This window comes from Talpa occidentalis, unplaced genomic scaffold (assembly GCF_014898055.3).
Source record: "Talpa occidentalis isolate TD23 unplaced genomic scaffold, MPIMG_talOcc4v2.1 talOcc4.8, whole genome shotgun sequence".
Lineage (NCBI taxonomy): Eukaryota > Metazoa > Chordata > Mammalia > Eulipotyphla > Talpidae > Talpa > Talpa occidentalis.
In genome coordinates, this window is record NW_023605194.1 from 46,771,558 (window position 1) to 46,793,327 (window position 21,770).

Sequence of the window (21,770 nt, forward strand, 5' to 3'; positions counted from 1 at the left end):
CATGCTTTTTCTTATAAATCTTATAGTAACTCTGGTCTATCTCATCAATTCAGTCCATTTTATGTATTTTATTGCATTGAGCAAATGCTTATTTTTACTTCGTATTTATATTTATTCAGAGCCCTTAGTTCAATTCCATTGTATGAACACTTGTTGAAATCAGTATCTCAGAACATTAAAAACTTAAGATTATTTATTTATTTTTTTAACCACAGCTGATTATTGGTTAATGTAGGAAGCACTAACACCTTTCTGACTGTTGAATATTGCACATTTTTACCTGTATTCTTCCTGTTGGGGATGTATTTAGGAGCCAGATATTTTCTAGAACAGCCTACAGTTTGTAGTGATAGGTACTGAATGACACACTTGCATGTAAGTGCTAAAAACTTACACAATTAGATTTTTAGAAGAAACCAAGGCTAAAACATTTTGAAGAATAGTTCATGGTAAATCTAGCTAGCATAATCAGTAGCACAATTAAAGAAGAACATTTATGTTTTACAATGAGCATATCTTGGCTTTTGTAGTAGTGAGTCTCCTTTCCAAAATTAGAATGCTTGTCTCTTGAAAAGGTAAATCACTTTATGGCAGTAATCCTCAAAATTTTCTAATGTCCTCAAAATGGTAAGAGGTGTTATTAATTCATTGTTCACTTTGTGCTACTCTTACACAAGGTCCAAGGGTTGAAAGAATTAAGACACTGATTTGGCCCCAATAGAAACTCATAAATCGGTGAGAGACATAGATGTGTGAACAAATAACTATGGCAAAGGGTGAAGGTTTAATATACTTTAGTGTTATATAAGCGCCAATCTATGCAAGCACTAATGAAGCTCATTGAGTGTATCCTTGGTTATTAGTCTTCTAGAGTGGTACTAGTAGTGAGGACAAGAACAAAGATGTGTATTAGAGAAATATTTAATGAGTAGAATAACGTTATTAATGGTGGGGATTATGGTATGAAAAAGTCAGATTCTTCAGGTTTCTTGTTAGTTAGTCTGCTGGATATTGGGGCCATGTCATCTGAGAAAATTGGAGGAGAAGCATATTTGATGGGGCGCTATTTGAAAGGCAATTGTTTCAACTTCAGGTATAGTTATTTTGAGGCCCAACTTGTGTATGCATCTGGAGCTCAGAAGAGTGATAAATATCTATCTATTTAAATTTAGTTTTCTATGTCATCTAAAAAGTGTGGGTGGGGGTTACATTTTAAGGAAGAAATATGGACAATGGTTTTGCTACATACAGAGAGGTCAAGTAAGAAAATGGTAGAAAAAAGTTCCCCTTAAAACAGCCTCATTAATACCCAGCAAAGTAGAGATTATTATCCCCGTTCAACAGATCTTCAGATTGCTGAAAGTTAATTATTCTACTCAAAACCTCCTGCTATTACAATGCTTTTGCACTGGAATTCTAACCCCAAACTCATGCTATTTTATAATGAGACAGACTTCCTGCCTTAGATTTGCTCTGCATTTGCCTCACTCTTTGCTTATTGTAGGTTCATCAGACCCAGGGATATGCATTATCTGTTTTCCAATCTCTACCAAGGTCAGATACACATATGGTATGGATATAAAACATGGAGACTGCATTTGTAAGGCTTACACAAACATCTGTGCTAGTACTTTAGAGCAGAGGTTAGGGATTCTTTTTGTTTGGCCAATTTGAATTGGAATATTTTTAAATGGGGCAGATATTCTATAGTGTGCCAGGACTTCACAGCTCCCTTTTGGTTTACATCTGTCCTATTCATACTTCCTGCCTAGAATAAATATCTGAGTTTATAGCGTTAGCTTTAAAGTCATACCTTATAGCAGGTGTTTCAAACTTGTTGAATTAAACTAATAAGACAGTGAAATGAATATCTTCACTTTTTCAATCTAGTTCTTTTTTTTAAGATTTATTTATTTATGCATACAAGAACTGGGGTACAGGCCAGAGGAGTGTGGGGGTGAGAGGATTCACCAGAGACAGAGTGGGGAACAGAACAGGAAGATTGACTTAAATACACTGCTGAGGGGAGCAACAGGCGAGTCAGGAGAGGTCTGCTGTGCCATGTGGATAGCTCCCTGGCTGGGGATAGAACTCGTGCTTCAATGACCACAGACAGCTTCATAGGTTGCATTCTAACCCCCTGTGCCACCAGGGAGGCTCAGTCTAGTTCTTGATGTATCTATCCCTGGCATATATTTGAGCATTCCAAATAACCTAATTGATCACACTTTAATTTCTAGTCTTACAGTTTTGTCATGAGGTTTTTTTTGTAAGTCTGATACTGAAAATGAATTAAAGAATGTCTTTCTTAACTGTATTAGATATGACTATTATTCATCAGGAAAATATGTCTGAAATAAGTATTCTGTTGGGAGGATATATGTGAAATATAAAGGAACAAACAGCAGCAGGGTTATGGGAGATGTCTTTGGCAGACTTTGGGAACAGATGATGAAGCTACTGACAACAAATAAGATTAGAATTGGTTTGAAACTGTTTGAGATAGGAGTTGTTTCTGGATCTTCTTCATAGTTGGACCATTAAAGAGAAAATGAAGTGTTTGTAGGAAGCATAATAGTTGTTGAGTAAATGTTGATTTTCTTAAAAACATTTGCCACCAACATTTATTAATCTTGTGTGTCTTTCAGCAAATATCATTTTCCTCTTCTAAAAATTACAGATAATAACACTTTTCATATTTCCTCATAGTTTTATTTGTATAAGAAGGATTGGAAATATGTTAAACAGGATATACCACTACATGAATGTAAGGTGTTATTAAGTAGGAAGTTTCCCATCCCTGGGCTTGGATCTCATTTGGAGTAAGTGATGCTGTTTAGTTTTTGAGATGTACTAGAATGTTTGGCAGATGGGGTGGTCTATTTCCCACAATTGAGTCACAGAAGCTTAAATAGGAAGGAATTGTAAGGGTAACAATATTTATTGTGCTTTCTTTAGGTGTCAGTATGTAATTTAATTCTCGTGATGTTAATTCATCTTTAGAGGAAAAGTGTTCTGATGTGGATATTTAAATCTGGTTAGATTAAGTGATGAAACGTACACACAAATGGAAGGAACTTTGAAATACAGCAACTGGATCTTGCTGAAGTAGCTCATAATTTCTGTTTGTTCCTTCTACTTTTATCTAACTTCAGCTAGAATAGAATCTATTTTTTTAGGTTTAAATTCAAAACAAATAACACATGTGGTATATATAAAATATATTTGGTTCAGATGGATAGAAAATGAACATTGTGATTCTCTGAATCTTTATACATTTTCTTGATGTGTAGTTTGTGTTAGAATTAATAATGTTTTCTTTGGATTTTTTTAATCGTCAATTTGGTGTATTTCAACATCCCTAGGTATGCATTAATGGGCCAGAATGCAAAACTTGGAGATATCGCAATGCTATCATTTGGTGTAGTGGAAGCAGGCAAAGGGCAGGTTCTCTATCCATTTGGGCAGATGGATAAAGGAGAGTCCTGGAGCCCTCATGGGTTTTTTAGGCTTTGATGCTCTTTCTTTGCCAATTGTTATGGGGCTAGCCCACAGGATGGAAAGGCAGGGAGGCCAGGGTTGGGGTGGGGGGCTGGGAGCTGGGAGGCTGGCAGGCTTCTCTGGAGTCTTCTGGGGGTCCTGGCTCTTTATGGTTCCCTTGTCCTCGCACAGCCATTCCGCCATACAGAGCTTTTGTCTCTGAGTGACACTGTCCTTAAAGCCTCAGCCTCCAGGCTCAGGTGTGCACACTTATGAACATCCCATACTCCAGGTGTCCACACTCAGGCATGCATGCCCCGAGCCCAGGTTCCCAAGCACCTTCCGCCTTCAAGGCCGCAAGTGATAGCCACAAAGGCTGGCGGCGTAAAGGCCTGACTATCTTCAGAATTCCTTTATTTTCTTCTATATTGAATTTGTCTTATGAATGTGAAATGGAAAAATGGGAAGACAGAAAAGCATTAAAAATGTTTCTCTGCTGCTTGATAAATGTTTTGATTGTAAAAATCATTTTTTTCCTTTAATCTTTATTTTTTTCTCAAAACTTTTTTCATCTCTGTAGTCTACTTTTGATTCTCCATCTTCTATCCCTCAACTCAGTTAAGGCTAAATATTTCACCCTCTAATTTGTGTTAGAAAAATCCATTGAAATAAGCAGGTGCTTGCACTTTTTTGTTTTCTGATAGAACATGAAGCTTCCTGGTGACCAGTGAAGCAGTTAGCAGGCTGCATCTTGGCAGAGAGAAAACTAAGAACGGAAGCCAACCGAGAATGAAATCCAAATAAAAAGTATCCGCAGACTTTTCTGTTGCATGTCTTCCTGGACTTATGAAAACAAAACTGTTCTTTATAAGCTCCCTTCCCTACCTTGCTAGAGTGGATTTGTCAGCTTCTGAAAGATCATTTAAACGCCTGGAAGAGAAACTTGATTAATTTGCATGTAGTTCTGTTTTGTTGAACAGAGTATCTGCTGAGCCATTCCACTTGGGTAAGGATGTAGCTTGGTAAGGAAGTTTTCCGATTCTCTGAAATAAGGGTGTTTTCAAGGCTGCGTGGAATCATTTCTGTGAAAATCCTTTAGCAGTGCCCTGTCCCATGGCTTAGTTCTAGGAGCTTGCTTTCATTATTTCTATTTTTCAAACATTTATATTTTCCCTTTTTCTCTTATTAATAAATGTCTTCAAACTATGTAGGAGATACTTGCAAAATGGACAGGATATCCCACTTTCTCATTTAGAGCAATTTTCATTCTCCTTTAATATTTATGGGAAATACCACACCAGGGGAATTCTGTAGTGTTCTTTGCCAAAAGAAGTTACACACTGTGAGTATTTGCTTGGCTTTACTAATATTTTTGTTTAATGTGATTTTATGTAAAGTTTTATGTTGAGGTCCAAGAAACTTTCAGAAAAATGCATGGCTCATAAACCATTTTCATGTATCTGTGTCCTCTTCAACGGGTGGAATATCTAAGTCTCAGGTTATGTGTATGTTTACTTTCAGTATATATTATTCTTAAACGGTTTTCTGCAGTAGTTGTACTACTGGCTTTACTAATGTTTTATGACAAAGTAGATATTGTAGGGTAAGTGAAAATACATCAGGCTTTTCTGCCCTCCCGCCATTAGGATTGATGATGGGTCCTTGTGGTTGTGAATGCATGCCTGATGGCGGACACCTGGAGTAGGGTGTGGGCATGTGTTGGTGGGTACACCTGGGCTAAGGATGGGCTTATAAGGGCGGCGTCACGGGGACGCCAGGAGAACCACGAGGAGCAGAGAGTAGAGAAGCAGAGACCACCAGAAAACGCCGGAGAGCCCAGAAAGAGTGGAGGCTTGCTGGGGGCTGTGAGGCCTGCCAGCCTCCCGGTCCCTCAGCACCCTGCCTGCCGTGTACCTGATAAATCCCATTAAAAGCTGGAAAAGCCACTGAGGGCTCCAGGACTCTTTCTTCCTTTTCTGCATCTGCTCGGGTCATAGAGAACCTGCTCCGTGTCCTCCTGCCTCTACAGGTATGAAGCTGGACTCCTTCCTCGGGGCTCTAGCACTTGGCCCCAGAAGCTGCTTGTGGACAGTGCAAGTGGCAGCAGGTGGTGGGTATTTTGCCACCCACCACCAGTGGACCCACCAGGGCTCAGGTTGCAGGCAGAGGCCAGTAGTGATGGTGAATGGCAGTGGCTCCCCTACCACGCTGCCCTAAGGCATGTAGCTCTGAGTCTGGGGCTGCAAGGAGGTGTATGGAGCCCCACGAGGCTAGCTCCAATGGTGTGGCTTCCTCCACCTGCAGGCAGTAGAGAGGCCTATGGATTTGGAGCCTGGGTCATAGAAAGGATCGATCAGCTGTGAGCTATGAGCTGATTGGTAAATGGTCCAATCAGCAGTAGAATTGAAAATGGCCCAATCAGACTCATAGATGGGGGATCCTGAAAGAGGAGATATGGCTCGGCAGGGATGCACTTCTGACTCTCACCAACTCAGACTCTGTTCCTGACCTCCAAAGAAGAAAGTAGCATCCAGAAGCTGCTTCCAAAGGAAAAATAGAAGCCGAAAAGCTTTGTAGAGAGGGAAAAGCAGTCTGCAGAGTCTGGGCTGGCTGCACTTGGCTCTGACACTTCCAGAAAAGAGCACTATAGGGTAACTGAAGATTGGTGAGGCTTTTACACTGCTGGTCTCTGTGGCTATCACCTGTGGCCTGGAATGCAGAAGGTGCTGGGAGCATGGGATCGGGGCACGTATGCCTGATTGTAGACACCTGGGGTGTGGTGTGGGCATGCATAAATGGGCACATTTGAGTCTGGAGTCTGATGTTTTAAGGGCAGCGTCAGACAGGAGGGATAGTAATGGCAGATCGGCCATGAGAGTGAGAGCCTAGGGGGCCTGCCAGCCTCCTGGACTTCCACCTTCCTGCCTTGCCAGCGTGTGGGCTTGGCTTCCAAATGGTGTAGAAAGATTACTAAAGCCTGAAAAAGCCCCTGAGGGCTCCAGGACTCTATTTTTCCCATCCCCCGAACTGATAGAGAAACTGCCCAGTGCCTTGCTGGCACTACAAGTACCAAAGGCCCCGACCTGGTGTTTCAAAGCGCTGTTTGTTGTGCGTATAGACCAACAACTCATAGACAGCAGTTAACACAGTGCTTCTGCTACTGCTGCCTGTTAGTGACCTGTGTTGGTTGGTACTACTGGTTAGTTCTGCCCAGCACTGTTGACGGGTGACCAGTGCTCTGTGTCTGGGTCACCTGAGAGCTGTTAACCACCCCTGGTTGTCCAGCACTGTCTCCCGGGGCTGCTGCTTCCTTGCTGTCTGGTCCAGTGCTGTCCATACTGACCTTAAAACTGTTGCTGCAGACTGCTGTGGTGTCATCTCAGCAGCCCCACTTGTGAGCACCTCCAGCTGAGGTGAATTGGATCTTAGCCTGCAGCTTGCCAGCCACGAGCTCCAGGCCCTTAGTGATGGGCTGCGCCCTCTTGGGTGAGCAGCCATTTGTTGAGGACTTTCTGGTACTGTGGACACTGTCTGGGTAAGGGAGCTGGCCACCTGTGGGGAGGAATGCTTTGCTTCCCCTGTTTGCTAGGCTTAGGGAGTGACAACAGGGTATCTGAGTGGTCTTGTAACTGCATGGGTGAGAATCCACAGTGCCCTGTGCCCTGTTGAGCACTGTTCTTTTGACACTAGCAGTGCTGTCACCCTATCTACAGCTGTTTCACGTATAGTTTAATTTTACTTTTACTGTATCATGGTCATGCATATATTTGCCCCAACTTTCTGGGTTGCAATTTCCACAAATTTGATTTCTTGAAATAATCCTGTAGCATTTCTTACCCTTCTGAGCTTAACTTCCTCTATTTCATTAATTTATTTCCTTGAAAACATTTATTTTTCCTAGTATGAACCATATACTACTAGGTAACAGGACACAAAAATAATTAAATCAGTACTGCGGTCATGGAAATATATTGATGAGACAAGCAATCTGAACAGGTATATTTTCAAATTATTTTACTCAAACCTGAAGATAATCTACTACATCTATTATTTCTAGACATAGTTAAAAAGCACATTAACAAGTTTTCGAATATATTTATTATTTCTAGATTTTTAAAATCATGTATCCTCCAATATAAATTTCCTTTTTCAAGGAGAACAAACCCTGTATTTTCAGCTCCTTGATATGGAAGACATCCTGTCTTTGGAAAGTGCTTTTTCTTAAAAAAAAAAAAAAAAAATTCCTTCTCTTTTTGTAAGGTATGGTCACCTATTTGAACTGTATTTAAAATTCTAGGCTATGATTTTGGTTTTTCTTTTTTTCTTTTTTTTGAGAGTTTAGTATTTTCTGATAAGCATTTGGTGATGTACAATATACTTGGACTTTTAGGCTGACACATAAGATTAGGTTTAGAGCCTCAAACAATAATGACTTCAGTTTCTTCTTGTGGCATTTGTCCATGGTAAAGGCCCTGTATCTTTCAAATATGTGACTTTATCTCCCAACTATAAGCTTGTGAATTCTAGATCAGTGCATAGTATATTTTCATTTATGTCACATTGGGCAGATAATAAAAAGTACTTCACCTTCTTTTCTGTGCACATTATTCATTCAGGATTCTGTACCTTAGTGAATGCATCACGATCTGTACAGTTGATGTGCCAGTTTTCCAGCTTCTTCTAAATTATCTTGAGATATAAGAGAGCAAGGGGCTCTCCCCCATGTAAATGTCAAAGTCTTGCCATTTTTACCCCTAAACATTTTACCCGCCATATTTTAGCAGTCATGTTTTGTATCTGGCGCTCCTTGTCTCTTGCCTAAGTTATTGCCTGGTCTCCCTGACGACAGTTTCGTTTTTTTCTAATCTATACAAAAGGCCACTGTTTGGGAAATCTTTGAAAATACACACTTGAGCTATTGCTCACACAGTTCTTTAGCATGGTACGTGAGGCATCTGTTCCTTTCCAATGCGATTCATCATTTCTGCTCAGATTCTCGACTTTTTTAGAGCCACCTAGAGTGGTGTGCTTGGACCTTGCCCTCTTATACCCCAAGCATGTGTTTTCTAGTTACTTTGTCTTGCATTATTCATAGATTTAACTTATACATGTTGTTTAAGATCCACCTCCTCTGATAAATTTTCTTTGATACCCTCAAGTTGAGGGGCTTTCCTCTGTTGTATGACTAACTCCCATGTAAATTTGTTTTCCTGACTAATCTATATACATTGTCTATCTTGATTTCCCTAACATTTAGCACAATGCCTGATGTATCTATAATAACGGCTCATCAATATTGTTGAATGATTGAATTAACTGATAGCTTACAGCCCTCCATTTTTATATTCTGTGATCTTTAAAATTCCTAAATATGTTTTGTTCTCTTGCCAGGGCTAAGACTCATATGTTGCTTCTCTACCCACTTTCACAGACTTCTAAGGTCTTTTAAAATCCCATCTGTGTGCTTCTTCATCAGCTGGAAACGTTTATGTCTCCTTAAATAGGAAATTTCATGTGAGCATTTTATTCTGAGCATTTTGAGAAAGATACTAAATAAGTCCCGAAGGAAGGGAATTCTTATTTCTTCTTCCAGGGAAATCACTAATTGACTCTACCATTTAATACCTATTTGGACTGTGTTTAAAATTTTGAGATAAATAGACAAACTGTGGACCTTCAAACCCATGGTATCATTGGTTAAAAGAAAATAAAACAAATACAAATATCACCATAACCTTTTGCTCAGAAGGATGGAGTTCATTACTTTCCCCTTTATCTATATAGTCTATTATTTAATATTAATTGATACTTATAAATAAATCTATATCCTTTTCAAATGTCCTTTAGGAGAAATGACCTTGCCTTTTCAATTTCCCACTACCCAAAATCCATAACCTGCTGTTCTTCTCCTTATCAGTTGCCCTAATATTATTTTTGTTATATTTACTGAAGCTGTCCTTTATCACAAGCTTTGTTTTGGTTTGCTATTTGAGTTATCAGTGCTCATTAAGTATTCTTTAATTGCCTTGGGCAGAGATAACAAAGCATAGGCTCAAAAACCAAAATATATTTGAATGTTTACAATTCCAAAGTATGCCATTAAAGTTACCACAATTTACAGTCAGATATAGTTAGACACTATTACAGTAAAAGAAACATTTTTTAACTTTAGTCTTCTTTGTAATAATATATGTTCATACTTTTGCTTTACAGAAACTAAGAAACTACCTGAATGCTGACCCTGCTATTCTAAGTAAAGAAGTATAATGTATGATTTATTTCAGATGGAATTATTAATAAGTCTTGATTATACATTAACATGCAGAAAATTTTTGTAAGCTCTTTCTTTATATTTATACTTATTATTCCCCTGAGGAGTTGTGCATATTTTTGAAATGTTAAATTATCCTCTAAGTCACACTGAGACAAATGTAGTACTATATAATTTTGGTGGATATGAAAATCATTAAGACCACCACAGAACAAAAACAGTACACCAAGTTTGATAAATTTAAGGAATAAAATACTTCTGCATACTTTCTATAATTTTCTACTATAATTTTCAGGTTTATTCCATTTCTGATGTGCTACTTTATCTTGTGAGAGTTGGCAGTATGTCATTATCATTTCAACAGATGGAAAAACAGACATTGAAGAGTAGAAGACTTACCCAGTTCATAGTGCTAATAACAGTGTTGAAACTAGAACCCAGACCAGGAATATCAGGGAAAATCATAACAAGCCAAGAAAACCACAAAGTGTTTTCTTGGGTAATTAGTGAGTATGAACAGTGGCTTGATAGCTACTTCTGTCTTCCCTTCATCTTGAAAAGAAGTTAATCCTTCTTAAAGCCTGCATGAAGTAGCAGGCAGCCTTTATTTCCAGAAAGGAAGGAACTAAAAATATAGTATTGCAGCCATTTATTAACCACAGGCAACATTATCTGGAGGTAGCAGTTTTGTGAAAAAGCATGGGATTTGCAATCAGAAGGCTTGAGTTTACATCTTAATTCCTTTATCAGTCTCTTAATCTCTTTATGCTAAATGTCTATTTAGTTAAAAAGGGCTAATAACAGCTTTGCTGCATAAAAAGGTATTGCGATGATCAGTAAGATATTTTAGAGAATTGCTTTATGAACTTTAGGTCATAAAAATACAAGTCCTCATCGGTGTATAGCAAATCAGGGACGTCTTTGTTGTGAAGGAAAAAGTGTATCATAGTTATTGGACTCCATGGCTTACCAGCCACACTGTTGGGTTACAATACAACAAATGCCACTGTCTATATCTGTCACTTGGTTAAGATACTTTGTGCCTCTAACCTCGGGTTTTCTCATCTTTAAATGGACAACAATATCATGAGTTTTTATAAGGCTTCTATGAGATATCTATGGGATGAATAATATTAAAGTCCCTTGAATTAGTTTCCTTTAAAACAAACATTTTATTTACATTAATAATTTTAGACTTCACTTTCTATAGAAAAGTTGCAAAGATAGTACAGTTTCCCATGCCTTCTCCTTCTTTCCTTCACTGTTAATATCTTATATTTGCCACAGTGAACTAACATTGATGTAGTCTCACTAGTTAAACTCTAGACTCTATTTTGATTTTACCTTTTTTTCCATAAATGTCTTCTTCTGTTCCAAGATCCTGTCCAGAATACTACTTTGCATGTCTCACATTCTCCTTTGATAGCTTATCAATCTTCTTGTTTTTTGTGACCTTCACTGTCTTGAGATATTGCCCAGGTATCATGTTCCCAATTCTGGTTTTGTTTGTTATTTTTCTCCTTTTAGTTTGGGTTTGTGAGTTTTTGTAAGGAATACCACAGAGTGAAGTGCTCTTCTCACACTTTATCAAGGGGTGCATGATACCCTGTGACATCATTGGTGATGTTAACTTTCATCACTTGGGTAAGGTTGTGCTAGCCAGGATTTTTCACATTTTATGGTAGCTTTGATCAGCTGTCACTTATATAGTATTTATTATTCTCTATCTTCCCACTGTTTGGAATATTTTTCATTTACATTTACTGTAAATGTCATCTCTGCAGAAATACCTCCTCTGACTATTCAAGCTAAAGCAATTTTCCCCTCTCAAATCAATCTTTGTGACATTTCATTTTGTTTTTTCACCTGTGTATTTGTTTAATTAGCTTATTTTTGTCTATCTGTCCCTTCCCCCTCAAACGTGAACATAAGCTTTAGGAGAACAAGGTCCTTGTAGGGCTGTTCACATCTGTACACTCAGCATCTAACACAAGGTCCAGCATATGCTAAGTGCTCAATAACTATTTGTTTGAAAAATGTCAAAGAAATATCCAGGATTAATTTATTAGTAAGTCTTTATGAGAGAGTGGAAAATCACTGAATGGTAGGTGGTACAATTTAGTATTATTAACTCATTTGGTTTAGTTTTAATGAAAAGGTTAAATGCAATCATCAACATCTGTGGAAATAAGTAAATAGCATCCTTGTAAATTCAAGCTCTCTTGTAATATACTTAATAATGTGAATGCCAGAGTATTTTGTTATGAATGACAAATGTAAGATCTACTCAGTTATTGAACATCTGCATCAGTGTGACCTTTATTTGCTAATTGGTTCAGCTTTTCTGTTATAGAACTTTTAACTGATTCTGAAGGAGTGTAGAAATAATTGATTCTCCTGGTTTTAATTTATAGCTGACTTCTTAGTGTCTATTATCTTTTCATTTATATTGTGAAAAAGATGGAGTTTCATTGTATAGGTCTTTCTACCATAACATATTCACAACCATTCTTTTTATCTCCCTCCTTAGGACTTAAAATCCCCAAATCAGAGGGATGAAATCGCAGGAGCCCGGGCCTCACTGAAGGAAAACTCCCCCCTCTTGCATTCAATTTGTTCAGCTTGTTTGGAACATTCTGATGTTGCTTCTCTCAAAGCCAGCAAGAACACAGTATGTGAAGAAATTCAGAATGCCCTCAATGTAATTTCAAATGCTTCACAAGGCATCCAGAATTCACTCACCCCACCAGAACCTGAGGCGGCAACCCTTGGAAGTGCCCTTGATGAGCTTGAGGTAAGTAGAGAAGAAAATAAGATGTGATTTGCTGCCCTGACATGAAAAGGAACGGGTTTTCAGGTTCATGCTTTAGAATTTGAAGTACGAGTAAAAATGGAGTTATTTGATCGGTCTCTGTCATCATCTTGTGTCTTCCACTGATTGATATCGGTAGAATTCTGATTCCTTTACATGTTTGCCAAGAAAAGAAATGAATTTACATTGGGATTGTTGATTAAGTGGAAATTATGACTTGACTTTACACAGATAAATTTAAGAAATGTTGGATTCATTCACTCCTAAAATACAATAGTATTTGTCCTTGAGATATAATCAGTTACTGATTTTGTGAATTTTACATTCTAGCTGGGGAATATGCAGAAATCATTCATAGTAGATTTTTAGATTTTTTGTAGATAAGTAAAGGATGTTACACTAAGGTGTTATCAAATGCTTGAAGGAAGCTACAGAATTGGATAGATGGTGATCTAGAAGAGACTTGAAGCTAAGTCCTGTGCTAAAGTGACAGCACAGACACCAGAATGCTTGCATGCAGAGAGTGAAGGGATGAGTAGTAGGATCTCAGGTCAGAGATCCAATGGGGCCAGTTTATGGAAGATAGGATGGGCTTTTAAGGACTCTGACTTTTACTTCAGTAGAAAGTAAAAGTAAAAAACCAAAAAAGTAAAAGTAAAAAACCATTGTAGGGTTTTAAACCAGAGGTGTGACTCTCTGAAAGTTGGTTCTTTAAAGGAACTACAGAGGATTCCCAAATTGTTCCTCCTCTGGGACTTCCCATTTTGTTGTAAGTGACTCGTACATGCAAGAAATTGTAGTGGTTGGAGAGAGAGAGAGAGAGAGAGAGAGAGAGAGAGAGAGAGAGAGAGAGAGAGAGAGAGAGAGAGAGAGAGAGAGAGAGAAAGAGAGTATTTAGCTTTAATGAAAGTGGGTATAGGCATAGTTAATTTGTGTTCCCTTTCAAGATATGTGGTAGACTCGTTTCTGAACAAAAAATATTTCCCTAAAATCCTAATACCGTAGTAAAAAAAATTCAGTTCCAGTCAAAGGTAGGGGTACCTAAACTAGTAAAAATGCATGGATTTTATACATTTTTTATGTTAGAGCTTCAAATAGCTACTGAGAATGTCTGAATGAGATAAAATAGGATTTATTGAGCATTTAGCCATCTAAAATGATTTTGTAAATTAAATGTTTGCATTTTTATTTATTTACATGGTGCTGTATTGGTAAAGGATCCAAAATAACCTTTACTCTATCTTGCTTCTGCAAATATAATACTATGAAATAAATTGTAGTAAATACTCTGTTGGGAGTAAATCTCATTAAATGTTTATAGTGTGGAAATGCATCAGAGTGCTTACTCAACAAATACCATGCTGAAGCTTTGTTAAATCTTTTGTTCTGGTCCATGACTGGTTGTGGATGTGAAGCTTGAGATATATTAATGGAGAATATAGAAATTGAATTGGAACACTGTATAGGCTAAATTGATAGATTTACTGCAAAGACTAATATAAATTTCAGGGTGCTCCTTCTGTACTTGTGACTGAATGAGGTTTGAAAAAATTCAAATTGTACATTAACAAAATGTTGAAAATGTCTTCAAGGAAGAAAGTTTGCAATGAAAATTACATTGAAATCTTAAGTCCATTAAGTCATATTTTCTCTTAGGAGGAGGGAAAAAACAGTAGTTCATTATGGTCCACAAGAATTACCCAGATCCTCTTGTAATAAAGATGATGTAACAAAGGAGATATATGCAGTATTTCCTCCTTTTCAAAGAGCTGTCATACATGTTTTCCTTTTAAAACATTTTTATTTATATATCATCAATATATTTAGGTGTTGTATCACCGATACCTAGAAAATTCCGTTGTATATAGTAAATGCTAGGTGGATATCAATGGATAAATGTAGGAAGGAGAGACGGTATATAGAAATGCTACATGTCATTTTGTGATTTTGGAGAGAAGAACATTTTTCCCTTACCCCTGATTTTTCTGTAAGTAGTAATCTATGTACTTGGGTAAAATGTACTTTACCTAACTTTTAACTAAACCATGCATTTAGAGTGAGGGAAACTTTCAGAAACTTGTTTGCACAGCACATCACTTAGATATTTCTATGATCAGGAAGTACAAATAGAAAAAAAAAATAACCTCTTCTCTCACTAGATATCTTGCCTTAGTTTAGGTTTCCTGGAACTGCCAAGATATGCTGCCTTTTACTAAGAGTTATAATTTTGAAAAATGTAGATTCCTTTGTCATAAACTGTTATGTAAAAGTGGGATTGTTTCTGGACCCTTGATTCTATTCTAGTGGCTTGTGTCTGTTTTCATTCTAATACCATACTGTTTTGGTTGTAGCATTTAGTATAGGTTGAACCCTGGGAACATAATACCTCCATTCCTCGTTTCTTGTCAAGAATGCTTTCACCATTTGGGGTCTTTTGTGATTCCATATACATTTCAACATGTTTGCTTTTTTTTTTTTTAATTCCATTGAAACTTTGAGAGAGATTACATTGAAAGTATATTTTACTTTGGGTAAGATGGACATTTTAACAATGTTCATTCTTCCAATCCATGAATATGGGCATTTTTTCTATTAACTTTTATCTACTATTTCTTTTAGCAGTGTTTTATATTTTTCATTGAATTAGGTTTTCACCTCACTTGTTAGGTTAATACCTAGGTATGTAGTACTTTTTGACTTTTTGATACTACTGTAAATGGGATTTTTAAAAATTTCTTTCGCTTCTAGATCATTATTTGAATGCAGGCATTAAGCAGACTTTTGTATGCAGGTTTTGTAACTGGCCATTTTACTGATTTTTGTTTGTGATGGGTTTTTAGTGGAGTCTTTGATGTTTTTAATGTATATCATCATGTCCTTTGTAAATAGTGATAGTCACTTTTTTTTTTCCTTTTGGGCTCCTTTGATATCTTTCTTTTGCCTAATTGCAAAAGGGTCTCCAATACTATGTGTTTCAATACTATGTGTTGAAAAAAGTGGGGAGCGGTGATATACTTATGGTGTACTTGATAATAGAGGAAAATTTTTCTTTTTCTTATCATTGAATTGATGCTACCTGTGGGGTTAGCATCTATGGCCTTTATTGTGTTGAAGTATGTTATGTCTATCCCCATTTTACTAAGTTTTTATAATGAATTGAAGCTGAATGTCATGAAATTCCACCACCACATCTAATATTAGATGATTTTTTTCTTTGCTTGTTTCTATGGTAATGCATTAATTGATTTGCATATGTTGGACCATCCTTGCATCCCTGAATTTGATAATGATGCATGAATTTGATAATGATGCATGATCCTTTATTATTCTTTTAAAGATTATGCATAAAAGAACTGGGGTACAGGCCAGAGGTATGGGGGTTGAGAGGATTCACCAGAAACAAAGAGGGGGATAGAACAGGTAGATCTACTGAAATACATTGCTGAGAGGAGCAGCTGGCAAGGCAGGAGATGTCTGCTGTGCCATGTGGGTTGCTCTCTGGCCAGCAGGGAATCGAACTTGTGCTGCAGTGGCTGGCGATAGCTTGATAGTGCTGTCTTTAACCCTTGCACCACCAAGGAGGCCCCAGCTATTTACTTTAAACTTATGTTTAACTTTGGAACTCAGGTGTATTACTGGAGACAACAGAAGGTTGGTTTTCGTTTTCTAATCCAACCAACCTCTATGTGTCTTTTGATCGATGAGTTCAGTCCATTTATATTTAGAGAGATTATTGATATATGAGCATTTGATACTGCCATTTTCTTTAGTTTTCTGACTCTTATTTTATCGTTAAATTTTTTTGTTGGTTTTCTTTGTTTTGATTTAGGTAGTTGTGCTCCTCTCAACATTTCTTGTTGGGGTGATCTAATGTTTGCAAACTCTTTCCACTTTTTGTTTGTCTTGGAAGACTTTTATTTCCCTCTTGTATCTGAAAGAAAGTCTTGTAGGATTTAATATTCTTGGCTGGCAGTTTTTATTGTTGAGCATTTTGAATATATTGTTCCATCGGAATGCCTGCTGTGCTATATCTTTATCAGGAGTCCAGCCCATGTGGGACACCTTTGGTGACACTTTAATTTGGTGATTTCTTATATTTTTATAGGACTGGCAGAAATCTGCACACATGAATATACCATTAAAGACAAATAGAAGAACTGAATGGAAGTTAAGTCATATTTGGGCCAGTTATGTCAATTTTATTGAACAGTAATCAATGTACTTTGTTTAGTTCAAGAGCTTATAAATTCAACTTTATTAGCAGCAATTAGTATATCCCACAGTACATGTATGGGGCAGAGGGAAATGTACTTTTAGGTCTAAGTGATTTGCCTTAAAATACTATTTTGATATTTTCTTCCTTTAAAGAGAGGTTTAATAATGCTCTTTTTCTGTAGTAATGGAATAAGAATTCCCAGATCATGTTCCTAAATACTGTATTTTAGTCTCCATAGCAATTGAATGATAGCTGATCTAGCCTGAAAACCAATTTGGAGCAACTATACTGTATCCCAAACTGAGAAATTTAGACTTCACTTAGTGAGTAATGTTTGAGTAGGGAAGAGATAAAATCAAATTGATGTGAGGTTTGTCAACTGTGGTGTGAAGATTACTTTCAGGGTTAGATGAATCTCTGTGAGAAGAATCAGGAGACTTTTGTAATATTTCTGGTAAGAGATAATGAGGACTAAACCTAGAAAGGTTGAAATGGAAAGGGAAAGAATAGATCTGAAGATGGATGAATTGATAAGTATAGTGATTGTAAAGGGTAAGAAAGGGGAAGTGACCCAAGAAGACTGTTTTCAAATGCACCTATATTTGGAAGAATGGTGGCATCATATTCTCAATAAGAAGATGAACAAAGTTGGGTGAAGAAAAATATATGAAACAAGGGAAACAGTAAAAAATAAATTATTGCCATCTAAATATTCAATTTTTTTGCAGTAAGTATTAGGGGATTCGTTTGAACACAAATACATATGTATGTATAACACAAGTAACTAAAATTAAGCAATTTACCATTTCCATAACTTTTCCTTAAAGAATGTTGATTAAAAACTTCCAAATCAAATCACGTAGTGTTTCGCCTATATTTCCTTCTATGTATTTTATGGTTTCAGGTCTTATGTCTAGTTCTTTAATCCATTTTGAGTTGATTTTTGTATATGGTGTGAGGTAGTGGTCAAGCTTCATTCTTTCACATGTAGCGACCCAGTTTTCCCAGCACCATTTATTGAACAAACTTTCTTTGCTCCAATGCATAGTCTTTGCTCCTTTGTCAAATATTAGTTGACCATAAACCTGTGGGTTTATTTCTGGATTTTCTATTCAATTCCATTGGTCTGTATGTCTGTTCTTGTTCCAATACCATGCAGTTTTGATGATTATGGCTTTGTAGTAGAGTTTGAAGTCTGGGAGTGTGATGCCTCCATTCCCTTCTTTTTTTTTCAGGAGAGCTTTGGCTATTCGGGGTTTTTTGTGATTCCATATGAATTTCATCAATAATTGTTCTATTTCTTTGAAGAATGACATTGAAATTTTGATTGGAATAGCATTGAATCTGTAGATTGCTTTTGGTAGGATGGCCATTTTAATAATGTTTATTCTCCCAATCCATGAGCAGGGGATGTCTTTCCATTTCTTTGTGTCTTCTTCTATTTCTTTTAACAGTGTTTTATAGTTTTCTTTGTATAGGTCCTTTACCTCTTTTGTTAGATTTATTCCCAAATATTTGATTTTTTTTGTTTCAATAATAAAAGGGATGGTTTTTTTGATTTCTTCTTCTTCAGATTTATTGTTTGTATATAGGAAGGCTACTGACTTTTGCGTGTTGATTTTGTATCCTGCCACTTTACTGAACTGATTGATGAGTTGAATTAGTTTTTCTGTGGAGTTTTTGGGGTTCTCTATGTATATTATCATATCATCTGCAAAGAGTGATAGTTTGACTTCTTCTTTTCCTATTTGGATTCCTTGGATGTCTTTCTCTTGTCTTATTGCTCTGGCTAGGACTTCCAGTATTATATTGAAAAGCAGTGGTGAAAGTGGACATCCTTGTCTTGTTCCAGATCTTAATGGAATTGCTTTCAGCTTTTCACCATTGAGAATGATACTGGCTGTTGGCTTGTCATATATGGCCTTTATGATGTTGAGGTACATTCCTTGTATCCCAAGAATTTCAAGGGCTTTTATCATGAATGGGTGTTGCACTTTGTCAAAAGCTTTCTCAGCATCTATTGATATTATCATATGGTTTTTATATTTATTTTTGTTGATGTGTTGGATAACGTTGATTGATTTTTGGATGTTAAACCATCCTTGTGTCTCTGGAATGAATCCTACTTGGTCGTGGTGAATTACCTTATGGATACACTGTTGGATTCTGATAGCTAAAATTTTATTGAGGATTTTTGCATCAGTGTTCATTAGAGAGATTGGCCTATAGTTTTCTTTTTTTGTGTTGTCCTTGTTCGGTTTTGGTATTAGTGTAATGTTGGCTTCATAGAACGTGTTAGGTATTATACCTTCCTTCTCAATTTTTTGGAAGAGTTTGTGAAGGATAGGCACCAATTCGTCTCTGAATGTTTGGTAGAATTCATTTGTAAATCCATCAGGTCCTGGGCTTTTGTTTTTGGGGAGGTTTTTGATTACCATTTCAATTTCACTAATTGTAATTGGTCTGTTTAGGTGTTCTATTTCTTCTTTATCTAGCTTTGGGTGATTGTAGAGTTGTAGGAATTTGTCCATCTCCTCTAGATTGTTGAACTTGTTTCCATATAACTGTTCATAGTAGTTATTAATCAAAGACATCTTTACAGACACTTCACCCAAAGCAGTGATAGTGAAGGCAAAGATCAACAGCTGGGACTACATCAAATTAAAGAGCTTCTGCACAGCAAAAGAGACAATAACAAAAACAAAGAGAAACCCCACCAACTGGGAGAAAATTTTTGCACACAACACTAATGATAAAGGACTGATCACAAAAATCTGCAAAGAGCTGATGAGACTCAACAACAACAAAGAAAATAATCCAGTCAAGAAATGGACAGAGGAGCTAAAAAGAAACTTCTCTGAAGAGGAAATGCTAATGGCCAACAGGCATATGAAAAAATGTTCAACATCACTTGCAATCAGGGAAATGCAAATCAAAACTACCATGAGATACCATCTTACACCAGTGAGAATGACACATATTAAAAAAACTAGCAACAACAAATGTTGGCGAGGTTGTGGGGAAAAAGGAACTCTTCTGCACTGTTGGTGGGAGTGCAAACTGGTCCAACCACTATGGAGAGCTGTGTGGAGATTTCTGGACCTACTAAACATAGAGCTTCCACAGGATCCAGCAATTCCACTCCTAGGTATTTACCCAAAGAACACAGAAACATCAATTCCAAAGAACACCCACACCCCTATGTTTATAGCAGCACTATTTAAAATAGCTAAGCTTTGGAAACAGCCCAAATGCCCAAAAATAGATGACTGGATCAAGAAGATGTGGTACATATATACCATGGAATATTACTCAGCATTCAAAAAAGATAAACACATGCAATTTGCAGCAACATGGATGGCGCTGGAAGGGATCATGCTCAGTGAAATAAGCCAAAAAGAAAAAGAAAAATACCGGATGGTCTCACTCATAGCAGGAATCTAGAATACTTAAATAAGGGACCAGGAAAATGAATAACTATAAGAAAGTAAAAATCAAAATCAACAAAAACTATGAACCAGAGACACTTTTTGGGTGGTGGGGGGCGGGAGGGGAGGGATTGGGGTCAGAATGGGGGGATTGCAATTGTATGGGGAATATAAAAATAAAATTTATTAATTAAAAAAAAATAAAACTTCCAAATCAAGAAGATTCTCTAGCTTCAAGTTTGGTTCTCTCTTCTTATTGCTATACATACAATTAATAAGAAAATTATCACAAAACCTTTGGAAGGTTATATTCACCATAATATCAGTTTTGGACACTGTTTCTGCCACATGTATCAAAATGGAATTGGTGCCCATTTGAAAACGGTCTAAGAATAAGGTGAAATCAAGAAGTGACATAGCCATTAACAGTTTTTGATCTATTTCTTTTAAATAATTTAAAATATAATTTTATTGCATATCATTCATATTAATTCCAGCTTTATTATAAAGGAATATTGTTTTGCTCTAATCAAAGCAAGGAGGGCAGGGAATTTTATAGTTCTTTGTTTTCAGGACATAGTCTGAAAAAATCTGGTTAGTGGTTTGGGTCATGGTAAAGTAACATTTTTTTGCTCCTTAGTATGTTGATTTTTATTACAGAGGACATTGTACAGCAGCCATGCTTGAGTTTGGTACCTATAGCTTTTGTTTGGAACATATGCTCACTGCTAAGTTTTAGATTAGGGTTGCCTAAATTTAACCATCCATCTATTATTTAAAAGCTTTATTTGCATATTTTATTATTTATAGTAGATTTGGAAAGGCGATAGAGGTGGCAGGCAATTATATTTTGAAACCTCATTAAACTTTATGCTGTGAGTAAAGTGCTATTTTTCAAAGCTGCTTTGCTGAGAAGAGTTGAAAAGGAAAAAAAAACAATCTTTGTAAGTTCTAAACGGATACTTTTTGTTGAAGATATTATTAATCATGAAAAAAAAATTCCAACCTATTAGTTTTTGTTAAGTCTGATTAATGTTTAAAATAAATGGTAAAGATGTTTCATGTTTTTTTCCCCACAAATCTGGGACTGTCTTCATGGACTTACAACCTATGCAGTTTTTAAGGCCCCGGGGTTAGAACGATTTTATATTTGTTTTAATTATCTGACTCTTTATCTTGAAATTCTAAATACATTTTGAGCGAGGAGTGATGCATTTGTCATAATTTTTGTTTGTTAAAATTACTTTGATTTTTCACTAGAACAGTCACATGTGCAACACAACCAGATCATGCTTTTTCACTTTGTACTGAGTATCCCAAATTTTGTAGCTCAACCTGCCTAAATCTGTTGGTTACTTTCAGATTGGCTTACTCTGTGCTTGGTTCTCATGACCTGATCCCAACTCACATTTAATATGTGAATGCAAGGTAAAATTGCAGTTGAAGTGAAAGCTGGTAATTTAGGTTAACTACTGACATCTTATAAGTAGTTTGAACTAAGTACACATTATATGTTCACAAAACTTAGCTCTCTTAGCGATAAATGACCAACTGGAATTAAAT

General features: G+C 36.6%; 1 protein-coding gene across 2 annotated transcripts in view; it reads left to right on the plus strand.

Moving 5' to 3' along the window:
* The window catches only part of CTNNA3 (catenin alpha 3), a 1,457,807-nt gene that overhangs the window by 339,395 nt on the left and 1,096,642 nt on the right, over positions 1-21,770 (plus strand). For both annotated transcript variants that reach the window (XM_054690496.1, XM_054690495.1), the window contains exon 6: positions 12,282-12,545. In XM_054690496.1, coding sequence (XP_054546471.1) covers positions 12,282-12,545 — 264 coding nt within the window. The remainder of the gene's footprint in view (positions 1-12,281; positions 12,546-21,770) is intronic.